This window comes from Musa acuminata, chromosome BXJ2-7, assembly GCF_036884655.1.
Source record: "Musa acuminata AAA Group cultivar baxijiao chromosome BXJ2-7, Cavendish_Baxijiao_AAA, whole genome shotgun sequence".
Classification (NCBI taxonomy): domain Eukaryota; kingdom Viridiplantae; phylum Streptophyta; class Magnoliopsida; order Zingiberales; family Musaceae; genus Musa; species Musa acuminata.
Window position 1 is genome coordinate 3,449,325 of NC_088344.1, and position 13,365 is coordinate 3,462,689.

Sequence of the window (13,365 nt, forward strand, 5' to 3'; positions counted from 1 at the left end):
CACGCAAGCTTAAGGATGTAGCACAATTCTGTTCATGTAGATCCAGTTCTCTTAATCTTTCGTCTTACCCTGCTTAGAAGTTAGAATCGATATCGTTTAATTCAGTGTGAATATGTTTGTTGCGCGTCTCTTCTCATGTATCTGTTCCTAGTTTTCTTTCCTTGATTTCTTCAAGTCATCATGCAAACTCATCGAGGAAAAAGGAAACCATAGAAACTGTGGATCGATTGTTTGTTTAATGGCTATGTCAAATTTGCGAAAAGAAAAAAACTACCAAGGCATAATTAGTGTCGGTTTGCATACAGATACATCTTCTGAGAGCACAAATATGCCCAAAGTGTTCTATAAGATACATTTCCAATTTAATAGAATGGCATAATCATAAGAACATGGCTTGTATAAGGCCTGTCTTTGTTATGTGCATGAATAGCACAGAGTAAAAACCAATAGGTGTAAAAAGCTGATACCATCTTATAAAACAGTCAATAGGCATATAAGTAACTATTCCTATTTCTTAGTAGCACAGCAAAACTCCACCTTTGTGTTCTGTGAATGTTTGATTGAGAATTGGTTTACAATTGTAGAAGTCATTAGCTTTGTAGTTGTTTTTGGTATAAACAAGGTTAAAACCAGCCCATTTTACCAAAAAGTGGACAATAGAAGATCATTCAAGAGAGGCAAGATTACAATCCTTTAACACTATAATCACCTGCTTATAAAGGTTCAGGTGAGTTGTCATCATACCTGTTATGACAGGGCTTCAAAACCACAGCTTCTGAAGACACATCAATAACATAAATGAAATGACAAGGTGACCAACAAATCAGTATTAAAGCATTAGAAAAAGGATAATGCTTTCGCTTTAGGATTGGTAATCTCAGGGCAATGAAACACACATAAAAAACATCTGCTTAAGAGCCTTGTGTTAGTCGCTGCATCTCTCCTTGGCTATCTAGTGTTTCCATTAGCAGGGGAGGTGCATATTGTGCAGTCCCTTGATGCTCCTCTGCGTCTTGGCAGAAGGAGAGGATGATAGTATCGATCGACATCTCAACGACTGCAAAAAAAAGGGTTGCAACTATGTAACCAAGCCCCCAAGTTACCTGCATGAAAATTTAAGCATGTCAACACTGGAGTTCAACCTATATGCATCACAAAGCAAATATATTTACAGAGCAAGCTATTGATAGTCCAGCAGGAAAAGCACTTTCCTGCATGGTTGGATATAAGGCTTAGAAGAATGCAAAAGCAAAGAGAGATTCACAAGTACAGACATGATGACCATGCCAAGAAGACAGTCTTTTGTCATTAAACTCCGGCCATCTCTCCTAACACTTTACATCATATCCATTGATAGGAATAGGAACATATTCTCCCAACTAAAGACGATAGTATAGTCATGTTATTCTACAAAAGACATCATATGAAGCTCTCCATACTGAAATATCACCCCTTTCTGCTTCTATACTAGATATGTCACTTTTTGCTTAAATGCTTATTGATCCTATAAAGAGATCATGTCTTGGAGATCTGTTCACTACAATCCTTCCCATGCCATAAATATTGGGTGATCGACACACACTACATGATGCATGAAATAAAATACTTCATACATCCACCTGCTTGCTTTTACTCCCATTATAGTGCTGTTCGTGCTCGAGTTTTAGTAGTAACCGAAGAGTGTGATAAACTAGTAAGCACAAAGAGTTCCCCAAAGGTCTTCAAACAAACTAGAGACCTATTTATGATAATGTGACATTTATTTTGTCTTGATCACCCATGTGTGCAATGAGGTTCATTGGAAGCATCCATGAAGCAATCCTGTGAGGGCACACACCAGGCAAAATACTCCCAAAACATCCTAGACCTATTGTCTTGCTGATTCTAGTACCTTCTAGTTAAGTTTGTGTTTCTACTAAGTTTAAAGCATTGTTTGCCTTCCTTTCCCATGAAAAAAATAGAGCATGATTTGCAACTTTCAACTCACAGGAAACAAGTGAATTGAGAAAGAGATAGAAAACATCTAATAGAGAACCTTACCAAAACAGGGAACAAAGGGGATGATATCTTGTTATGAGCAGATTTGTATTTGTGGGTGTCCAACATGAGGAATGCAAATAATGCACAGAACAGGCTCACACATAGCTTCCCAAGGTAGAGAATCACATCTCCAATGACATTGACCTTTCCTATGCGCAATATATTATTCATAATCAACCCAGTAGCAATAGCAGAAGCTTTGCTAAATCCTTTTCCTGTGATGGCAATCTGCATTATATAATGACCAATACAAGTCAGCAATATAGCAAAGACATAAAACCATAGAGCATGCAAGAACTAACTAATGAACACCGTACCAAGAACTAGCAATATAAGGCTGTCACAGACTTCATCAAATTGTTAAGATTGTTTGCAACCAAAGACACGAGAAGTTCGAAAACCCAAAACCTGAAGATGATTGTGTGGTATGTACTGTCCCACTTTCATGTTATTTCGGATTTAGATACTACTTAGGCTACCTAAACATAGCAAAATGCATGCCCTTGCATATGAATGGTGCATATTTGCTGTACAATGCATCCATGGATATATGACTAATAAAAAGTAAAAGCCTTCCCTGACAGTCCCTACATTGTGCAAGTACGGTGCATGAAATTTCTTTCCAGACACAAAGGTGGCAGAGAAAAAAAATTGTGGTAATGATGTACCTAAAATTCATCATTCATATTAAAATAAAAAAAAGAGAATGAAACAAAAGCCTGTCTGGTCTACAAAAAAATGAATTAGTGCTTACGTCAGATAAACATTTCCAGTAAAGTGCCACAGAGATGAGCAGAACAGACAACACAATTAGAAATTTAATTGGACTGAATAAGGAGCAAGATTTAGCTGGTCTACATGGCAAAATACAAGCTTCCTCTATAAGTGTTGTCCAAATTATTACCATAATATATGCATTACGATTCACGGACTTGATGATCCAATCTATGCATCCTAAGCAGCATTGAGAAGAAGAGGACATGAACTTTCCAATGCAGGTTACTGGAGCAGGATCACTGTGTCTTAACCTGCGCCGTAGGGCCTCAAGTATAAATCTCACCCATTCAACAATTGATACAACAAGGGAACCAAGAGCCACAGATCCTAGACTGTATCGCAAGAGCCGCTTCATGGAAGAAAATACAGGAAGAAATGGAATCTCCTGCTGCATTCAGTTTAAAAAGATTCATTATTCAAAAACAAAAGATGATCCAATGAAAAGGAATAATCAAAACAACGAGGTTCATTTCATGCTAGGCACAATAAGTATTTTAACATTCCCATAGTTCACAGAATGATCTTTTCTGAAGGTGGATAAATATGTCATTGTCTGAACACACATAAAAGCATATTATATTTGTAGCTTTTCTTATAGAAACATCAGACTATGGTAATTTACACGAGGGCAATTTACGAGCATAGTATATCATTCTAAATCAGGAACCAAGCTGCATCAAGGAAAACAAAGAGCTCGATACATGCAAAGTCAAAAGGATTAACTTAAGTTTCAGATTTAAGAGGACTACAAGGATTGCTCTTTGAGTTTTAAGCAGAAGTACACCATGGGCTCAAAACCATAATTTGAGTTCTCATAAGCTGACATTTTTTTAACCAACTAATTTAAGAAACAGCTAAGATTTAGCTACTCGGTCAAGTATCAAGTTTCTCAAATCTGTGAGCTTAAGTTCGTGAAATGTTGTGCCTGCATAGATCTATTTGGACCCTGAGACTCGAACAACTTTAACTTATGGCTTTACTTACCGATATCTCACCACGAGCCCAGTAGTATGAGGCAACTGATCCAGCAATGACAGTTGATGAGCATGCAATGATAAACTGTGTTGCCCAGTAACATCCAAAAAGGTGAAAAAGGATAGAAATTCCAATATTGCGAGTGTAATGGATACGATAGCCACAACAATTATCACAATTGATCTTGTTGGACTTTAGGTCAAATGAACAGCAGTTTCCACTACAATCATTTCTGAGGATCTGACCAGAGCTGAAAAGATGAAGAGCAGCAGAAAACCAGAACATGTAAAATACTGCAAGGATAACATATGGCAGTATCGGGAAAATTATAAGAGCCTGGACCTCGCCTATTACTTTTGCTGCAACCTGAGCATACCCATAAAAGTTAGCTTACAGAATAAAGTTTAGTATACTAGAGATGAATGGAGAAGACAATCAAAGCAAAATCTTAATTGTGATGTTAATGAAATACTGCTTATTGTATAAGTTAATAGATGTTCAAAGCCAATCAGGTTTTGCCTGATCATGTCAGAATTCAAGTCATATATTTCAAAGCAATAGCTGGGTTTTCATGCCTTCGTATATATACAACTAGATGTAGCTGTGCTTGCTATCCAAAAGAAGAAAATGCTTTAACTCCCACATGAAATTGCAGATTCAGCTGATTTCAGAATCATTATTACCTTCAAAACTGATGTCGCTATAAGTATTCGGCGGATAATTGCTAGTGAAGAGAGGAAGGCAATAATCATTACTATCGTCATAAGAACAGCAACAGCACGAATATGATTTATTTCCTGCATTGAATCTGAAGATAAGCAACAATAGAGAGACAATTGCCAAATATTTGTGACTCGTGATAGGAACAAACCCGGCCACTTATATGGATGTAAGGGTCGTGTTCACCAATAACAACCGACAAGGCATCATTACCAATCCACCCAGCTGAAAAGCATTTAAGAACATTATTATTTGGTGCTCATTGGTCAAGAACAGAAACCATAGTAGAGCAGTCGAGAGACTAAATTTTGCATTAAAATATATAATCATAGTTTCATTAATGAGAAGTATCGAGACATTAATAATGAACGGATAGGCCACTTTCCATTGTTGATGTCAAATAATTCTTCACTAAAAATATTCGATCCACACCAGATGCTACATAATTAACTGCACATCAGAATAACATTTCTGTGAAATATATATCTGACCTTTTGTGTAGTAGAACATTGTAACAGATATCACAAGGGCATTGAAGAGAATCACTGTTATCCAAGTCATTCCAGCAACAAAATGGCGTATCATCAATAGCCATATAACAGACAAAAAGACGGGGAGGATTCCTCCGCAAACAATTAACACAGGCCATGCCTTCCCAATATCCGCCACGTACCTCTGCATGAAGGAAATATTCATTAGGTAAAGGTTTCGTTTGAATGATGAGATACTTTAGGGGGTAATAGAATGACAAAGCCTGAGCGGCATGCATATATATCATTTTGAGTTGACATTTAATATGAATGCGACAAGGTATTAGCTGTCCGTCTGCATTTCCTAAAGGAAAAGGCTAGATAGCACAAAACCATGCATTGTGTTTTTTGACCACCATTAGAAATCAAATTCATCTCAGAAATATTTTGCAACATTCCGGGATTTTATCTTTGACTTGTACAAATGAAGGTATCACAGAAGCTGTTAGTCTGATCTGAATCAGCATTTAGCTGGCAAAGATATTTGCATCTACTAGGCCACTTTTAGCTAGAAAGATGACATCAGAACCACAGAATGTAATACTCGAAAGATATATGAACAAGGTAAAAACTAATAAAATCACCAACCTTTAAGACGGGTGATGGAGAGTTGATGGCTCTGTGAATAGTTTTATCTATTATTATGTTCTCATCAATGTTTACACCACCCATCTGCTGCCAATGCTTCAAAGAAACATTTGATGCACGTGCAATGAACTGACAGCTCCAGTAAACTGGTCGTAAAAAAAACACTCAGTGAACCATTCTACAGAAGAGTAATGTGAGGTTGGAATTTCAAAAATGGACACGTGAAACATGACGATGAGGATACATACGATATCATCAACAGCATGCAATGGAACAGAGAAAAGATGACCCATGTCATGATGCATTTATCAGAAAACTAAGGATCAAAACCAATTGGATAAGAAAATTTGGAAGAAACCAAGAAGGTACTCCGAAAAGCATCCAAAAGAATGTGTAACTATGGAATGTACATGCTGCTGCTGTTGGTCCTGGCAGATGATGTTCCACAGATAAAGGTACTATTTGGAAAGTTCGTTGTCGGGAAGCATGCATCATATAAAGCTCAAGAAACAAAAGCCAAGACAACGAGTGAGTAACAGAAATTTGTTTCAATTATTACTTCATTGAGTAAGAGAATTATTCCATATCTCTGGCGTTAGGAACTATTACTAGACTTTTTCTTCACGAGAATATCAAATCGATATTACTTCATAGAGTAAGATTCGACATACTTACCGTTCACACTTGGAAATATGACAGGATAGCATGGACCTTGGAGCTGAAGAGAACTATTCCGCATCTCTGATGTTAGGAACTCATAGTAATCATAGTCTCGGTTGATCCAATCATCCATAGCGAGGCGGATGTCACCCTCCGGGTAATCACAGACCCAGTTGAGCCCATCTTCTGAAGGAACAGGGCATTCCATCAAGCATATGCTCCTTGCATCGGCTAGATTGAACTGGCTATTCTCGATGCCACTCAAGTAGACCTGGTTGGGATTCAGCCAATATCTAACCATCAGTTCTCGCAGATCAGGTTTAGCATGCCTGTTCCCACAAACATTTCCTTTGTAGTCCAGTCCGTACGTAAGTCTGCATCAAACAGCTTCATTCATTTGATCAAATGATGACCAGAAATAAGACTCCTCGAAAGAATTAACACCATTAACATGCAAAGGAAGACTGAAACAAGAAAATTCCATCTTTTTTCGACATCAGAACATCGGTTCTTGGGTGTTATTGTATGCATATACTCCAAAAACCCTATGTTAGAGTGGAACCAACTGTCTCTATCTATCTATCTATCTTAGACAAATACAATGAGGAACAGATAAGAATTAAAACAAGGATCCAAATGAAAACGTCTTCGATTCGCTTTGGCTGTAGAGGAATCCATAAATAGTTCTCAGCATCTTACCAGTTAGAAATCAAACTAATAGAAGCTTATAAAGAAGTTGCCTAACCAAGCCAAAACAATATGTGACTGAAGCAAGATATTACACACTACTTGTGATTTTTTACTTCGTAATCTGATGCTCAAACATACCAGCTTTATAATTACTTGATGATTTGAGGTAATGTGGTTGTGAAATCGTTCGTTCCCAACATCTAAAGTAGCCACAGAAGCGGCAATGCCATCACACGACCAAAGCAGTAGCATATGTTCACCGATCTTGAATGGAAGGGGTAAAGGGAAGTAAAGAAGGCATCTTTTGGCCCAAAAGTTGGATGTGGGGTTTGAAGCTGGAAAAGGGGGGGAAGCCAGAGGAGGCTTACCGAAGTGGGTTGCCTTGGTTGAATCCGAAGCTGGAATTGACGATCATGGCCACCCAGAACGCGATGAAGATGACGAGGAACACCAAGTCCCTGCACTTCCTGTTGTGCCGTATGATACCGCCGCCGCCGCCGCCTCCGATCTGGCCATCCCCGTCGCCCCCCGCCGCCGTCGGGTGCCTCCCTATGATCGCCCCTAGCGGGCCGCCCATTTCCTCCCTCTCTCTCTCTCTCTCTCCCACTCTCTTTTCTCTCTCTCCCTCTCTCTCTCTTCCCCTAAATGAAGCCTCTTTCGAAGGAGAGAGAAGCGAAGAATCACAAGCGATGGGAAGAGGAAAGACAGCGACAGGAGAGTGAGCGAGCATGAAATCGATCAGTGTGGAAAAAGGGGGAAGCATGCCGGCGGTCTGATACCCCTGTGGACCAGTTTTGGTGGAATAGGACAAGGAAAATAGCTCCCAATGATTAGCCTTGAGAATTTGGTATTATCGGATAGGGAATAGATAACTAATGGAGGCTGCGGGTGTATCGAAGAGAAAAGACATGGGTTTTATTGGTCCTATTCTTAATAAAAACACTTTTCCCACTGCCACGTGACCTGACGTAAAGGCCGCACTTCCCTAGTTCCATGTGGCTCCCTCAAAGACATCGAATCCAAAGGCGGGTAAGGAATCGGGCACCGAAAGGTCGGTGGAAAAACGCATCGCTCTTCCTCACTCGGAGCGGCGTCGAGCCCCGTTTGCCGGTTCGACTCGGTTCCGAGTTGTGACTCGTGGTCTAGGATTGGTTGATTGGCTGACTCACTGACCTATGTTATGTGCTTACGTTGGAGTGGCTCTCAAGTGGATGTGACCATGGAAAGTTGACTGGCTTCGATGGAGAGTATAACATCATCTGAAGAATAGTGTGAGTTGACCAATATGTGTGAACAGAGAGGGCACGAAGTCAGCCGAGTGGAAGTTGGATGCGGAGGTGGTGATGGTTTGGTGGTGGCTGGCCAACCTTTTTAAGGTATCCTATTTAGAGAGCTCATTTCTAAATCAATCATATAAATCTATGAACTCACTTATGTATAGTCTTTTCAGATATTTATGTAACTATTTGGAGTGCTTTAAGTCAGATTAAAGTAAATGTCAGATTTAGGAGGAGTCTTAGAAAAGAAAATAGAATTATTAATTAAATTAGAGAATAAGTAGGATGGAAATAAATGCCTACCCATTATTACTCTTGAACTTCAAGGTTGATGCATAAAATATTTAAATTATTTATCAAATAAAATAAGTGTGTTGCATATAGTGTAAGCGTAGCCACCATGGGCTCATGCATCATCATTCTTTAGAGTATGTGGTTAGAATTACAAAAACTAATATATAGGATCATCACCCCATGAATATTAGGTTCGATGTTACACCATCATATCTAATGTCAAAAGATTCAGGTATTTAATGATGATTTTGAGTACAATGATCTCATAGCGTACTATAAAAGTACCCTTTAATAAATTCTTCAAGAAGTGATTCTCTCGATGCATTTGCCCTCTTAAAGACTCATTCAATATCTAATCGAATCCTCGAAATCTAAGTTAACTTAAGTATTAAATAAACTTTGACGATAACACAATCTTGTAGGCTTCCATTTTTTTTTAAACATGGAGTAGAACCTCTTTTAGTCCAAATCAATGTCGACACTAACCAACCCAAATATGAATTAAGATTACTATAAAGAAATGATACTATATTTAATAATTGATAAGAAATATATTAATGATCAATCATTATCTGATAGATGATCGCTATGTGAAAACTATCATGGAAGGAAAATGTTCAAGTCACCTTCTACCCATCTATTCGCGTGGGCAAAGTCTAAGACAAACCATTTGAGATTGTCTTTCCCCTGCCACCCACCACCCACCACCCACGTAGATAAAACGTAAATAATGGTGTAATGAGGGTAGTTACATATTCTCCTCCAAGGTCAGGTATAAAAGCTAATCCTCGACGTTACGCCAAGAAATCCTCTTTCTAAAAAAAAATTTACACAGACTAAAAGACCTTAGTTATTTACTGACTAAAGTGTAAGAGGGATCGGACCAAATTTTTTTTTTTCGATATCGATCTTAATGCAAGTGACACATCGAGAGCTCAACACATTCGATTCGAAGATACTTTCGAACTATCTCAGCCATCACATCAGACACTCGGATCACATCGGGTTGACTTTTCACCCTAACAGTAATATATATATTTTTTTATCTTAGATTCGTTAAATTTTCAGCAGCCTCAGTATGTGATTAAATATAAAAGAAGATAGATTTATTTATATGTATATACATATTTTTGCTAAAAGGAAATAAATTATGAGTCAAAAGTAAGAGCGACCAATCGTGGATATTAGAATTGACATTTCCCCGTCAAGCGCTTCCCATTGGCTCAACGACCGAGTTTTATTCTCTTCTTCCCCCGCTAAGAAGGCCGATCCTTTCCCCTTCAGTCGTCCCATTCGTCCCTACTCCGGAGTTTGGAGCGTACCCAAGAGAGCGATCGTCGCGTTCGAGAGCTCGAGAATGGTTCGTGGAACGCTGGAGGTGCTGCTCGTGAGCGCCAAGGGCCTCGAGGACGTCGATTTCTTCGGTAGGTTTTCCCCGCTCTCCTGCTTGCTATCGTCGATGTCTTCGGAAGAAGATCTCTCGATCGAACGTATGATGAATCCACGCCTTTTTCTCCCTTGTAAACCTTTTATTCCGATCCGGTTTGTTTGAGATCTTTTTGATGGTCGAATGCCACCAAGCGACTCGGACTACCGAATCGCGTCTTATGGTGGTAGGATCGATCGATCGATCGATCCAAAGACAACAAGAGAGCAGAGACGACTTTTGTGTTTCTCTGCGTCGTCGGATCTGTGCCGATGTAGATCTTGAGCCAAGAAAGTTCATCATCGGTTAGATCTGATGGTAGTCATGTAGCTATTATCCATGATCATCGTTCTTCGACTAGAGATCCTCGGATAGAACGGCACACAACTTCTACACAACTTCTGCACACTGCAGGTTTTTATGCCTCCCGCAATTGCTCGATCCCAATTTAATTTCTCTGTTTCTTGATTTATAATTCTCACTGATAAGATAGGCAGATCTACTTGCTCCTTTCTTCCTCTCTTGCTGCCTAAGTGGCCTATTTATAGGCCCCAAATAATTTAAAAAATGATGTCAAAAATTTAAATTTTGGAATCTTTCGGGTAGTTCTATAGCCTGCAACTTCTACACACTGCAGGTTTTTATGCCTCCCGCAATTGTCCGATCCCAATTTAATTTCTCTGTTTCTTGATTTATCATTCTCACTGATAAGGTAGGCAGATCTATCGGCTCCTTGCCCTCCAAATGATTTAAAAAATGAAGTCAAAAATTTAAATTTTTGGATTTTTCGAATACGGGTGGTACTGCCGCTTGCACTAAGTAGTTCTACAGCCTGCAAATTATCACCGCCTGACACACATCTGACATATTGTCACTAGGTGGTACTATCGCCTTACAACTTCGGAGATCGGATTTTTCGAGTTTTTCAACTTGCAGACGGTTCCACCACCTGTTCTAGCGATATCACTACTTGACCCAACTTTTAGGTCACTAAATGGGCCTCCCAATAAACCCAAATTAGTCTCAATTAAGACTCAATTGATCCTTAATTGAGTTAACATGATTACATCAAAAACTAACTCAATTAGCCCCATAAATTATTTCAATCTTAGACAAATGATTACAAAGCATAAATCTTTTGTCTGGCATGTCATTGGTTTATCAGGCGCTAATCCTTCGGTGCATCGTTCTCTCCTAACGTATTACTCAATCGGCAAGTTGACTCCTGTAATTTTTTATAATTTATTTTTTAGAATATTTATCTTTTTTAATATAAGGCACCTGAAATTTCTTGATAATTTTATCTCTAGGTTTAATTTCTCGTGACCAACACATCGACTCAATCCTCAACTTATTCTGGATAGTTGGACATCTTCACACCGAATTGACAATCCAATTATGACCGGAGTCTCTGTTCGTTTAGGTTTCTTGCATTCCTAAAAACATCTGCTTGTTATTGTTACCAATATGTATGTGTTACAAGATACCTCCAATTTTCTACAAGTGGTAGTATTGACTACTTAAAGCGGTAACATGCTGTAAGAAATTTCCTACAGAAAACTTTGAACTACCACCACCTCAACCTTAATAGTCAGTTCACATAATCTATATGTCCACAGAAAAACAAAAAAGTGCAGATATGACTAGGCACAAGATTTCTTAGATTGCTAGCGGCCAATGCTAATATCTGTGTACCAGACACTCAACTCATCTAAGTTCTCTATTGGAATGGGATGGATTTACCTGTAAATGTGGTAGCACAGGAGCAAGAAAGAATATTTGAGCTTGCCAGTTATGGTCTGACATTTTTGTAATATCTATCATGAATTAGGACATGATGAACATAAAAAAAGAGAAGCTTTTTGCCTCTTGACTGCTCTTTTGACCCGGATATGATACAATATGCCTTCATTTTTCTGGTTGCACCTTGTTCTAGACCAATGCATTTACTTTTCATTTCTTTTGGTTGTGAGTTTCTCATGTATTATATATAATGTTTGTAACTGATATGTTCAATTGGTGAGCAGGCAAAATGGATCCTTATGCCGTCCTTACGTACCGCAGTCAGGAACAGAAAAGCAGTACTGCATCAGGTGGTGCCAATTAATTACCTGGGGTTTCTTTGTTTTCCATTAGGAGTTTGTTAGAACACCAACCCAAGTCTAAAAGTCACAAGGAAATCTAAAATTGGATGCTCCTTTACTTGTGTTCTATTTGACTAAGACTGGGATTTCATGCACTAGATGTGTTGTTAAAACATCAACCTGCATAATCTCTCAAGATTTCTAACATCACAAGTGGATGCTCTTTTTACTTTTCTGTTTTATTTGACTAATACTGGGATGTCATCCATGGACACAGGTGCAGGTAGTAATCCTGAATGGAATGAGACCTTTGTCTTTAATGTGTCTGACAATGTCTCGGAGCTCATTGTTAAAATCATGGACAGTGATACTTTTTCAAAAGATGATTTCGTAGGAGAAGCAAAGTGAGTCTTCATTATTATTACTCATAATCTGACATACAACTCGACAGGGAATTCAGAAGATAAGCTAATGAAACACTTGAAAGATGGATTTTCATAAATTAGATATTGTTTAATTTTCCTATTATTATGTAAATTTCCAGAATCCCATTGGAAGCAGTGTTCGCGGAAGGAAGCCTCACGCCAACCATATACAGTGTGGTCAAGGATCAGCGATACTGTGGAGAAATAAAAGTCGGTCTCACTTTCACACCAGTGGTAATACTCCAGCCTTTGCTATCTTAACGAAATGTCTAATCTTCTCTAGCAGTTTAATCCATCAAGCCTAGCATGGTATAATTTCTATATAGTAAGTAGAAGAGTATGTCATGATGCACCGTGTTTGATTGCAGGAAACTCGAGGCTTTGACGAGGAAGCATTCGGGGGATGGAAACATTCTGCGCATTAGGAAATGCATCCGAAGGAGGAAGTTTGTGCTCATGTCAAATCCATAAAACTAGATTACATTGTTTCTCGGAGCGTACGAGTGGCCTTAGAAACACATTCTCAGTTTGGAGATGTGGAGAACACTCGGTGGGGCTCGTCTCGGTGTCATGTGTTCGCTGTTATTTGTTCCTATGTTCAGTGAGGACGACTACAAACTAAGGTCGGTCGCTTGTTCTTTTGGTTGTTTGGTTCCATTGAATATTGTGGTAATACAAGAGATGGAGCTACTTATTTTAACGAAACATATTGAACTAAATTGCAGTAGCAATTTATATATTGGCTTAGAATAAAACATCAAACATAATCTGTGTACCTGATGGATAGCTGGGACCAAATCATTCCGAAGAGACAGATGCGGTTTTCAATTTAATCAACTGGGCCTATACCAAAACATGTAACAAATGTATGCTTAAGAC

The 13,365-nt window shown here is 38.7% G+C and overlaps 2 protein-coding genes across 3 annotated transcripts; one reads left to right on the forward strand and one right to left on the reverse strand.

The window, feature by feature from the left end:
• Positions 1-650: 650 nt before the first annotated feature.
• Positions 651-7,686, reverse strand: LOC103990660 (choline transporter protein 1). 2 transcript variants are annotated; one of them, XM_009409872.3, is made up of 10 exons: positions 7,349-7,686; positions 6,306-6,664; positions 5,631-5,776; positions 5,004-5,187; positions 4,664-4,737; positions 4,476-4,589; positions 3,802-4,158; positions 2,945-3,202; positions 2,041-2,268; positions 651-1,103 (listed from the first exon to the last, which is right to left on the reverse strand). In XM_009409872.3, the coding sequence occupies exons 1-10, from the start codon at positions 7,555-7,557 to the stop codon at positions 912-914; spliced, it is 2,121 nt and encodes a 706-aa protein (XP_009408147.2). In that variant the 5' UTR covers positions 7,558-7,686; the 3' UTR covers positions 651-911. The 2 variants fall into 2 exon arrangements, with proteins under 2 accessions (XP_009408147.2, XP_009408146.2); XM_009409871.3 differs by having other exon boundaries at positions 2,945-3,205.
• A 2,079-nt stretch (positions 7,687-9,765) lies between these two features.
• LOC135616670 (elicitor-responsive protein 3-like) lies at positions 9,766-13,191 on the forward strand. The gene is made up of 5 exons (XM_065116105.1): positions 9,766-9,975; positions 12,005-12,070; positions 12,339-12,465; positions 12,606-12,720; positions 12,855-13,191. Exons 1-5 carry the CDS (start codon positions 9,909-9,911, stop codon positions 12,909-12,911), a joined length of 432 nt encoding a protein of 143 aa, XP_064972177.1. The 5' UTR covers positions 9,766-9,908; the 3' UTR covers positions 12,912-13,191.
• The last annotated feature ends 174 nt before the right edge of the window (positions 13,192-13,365 follow it).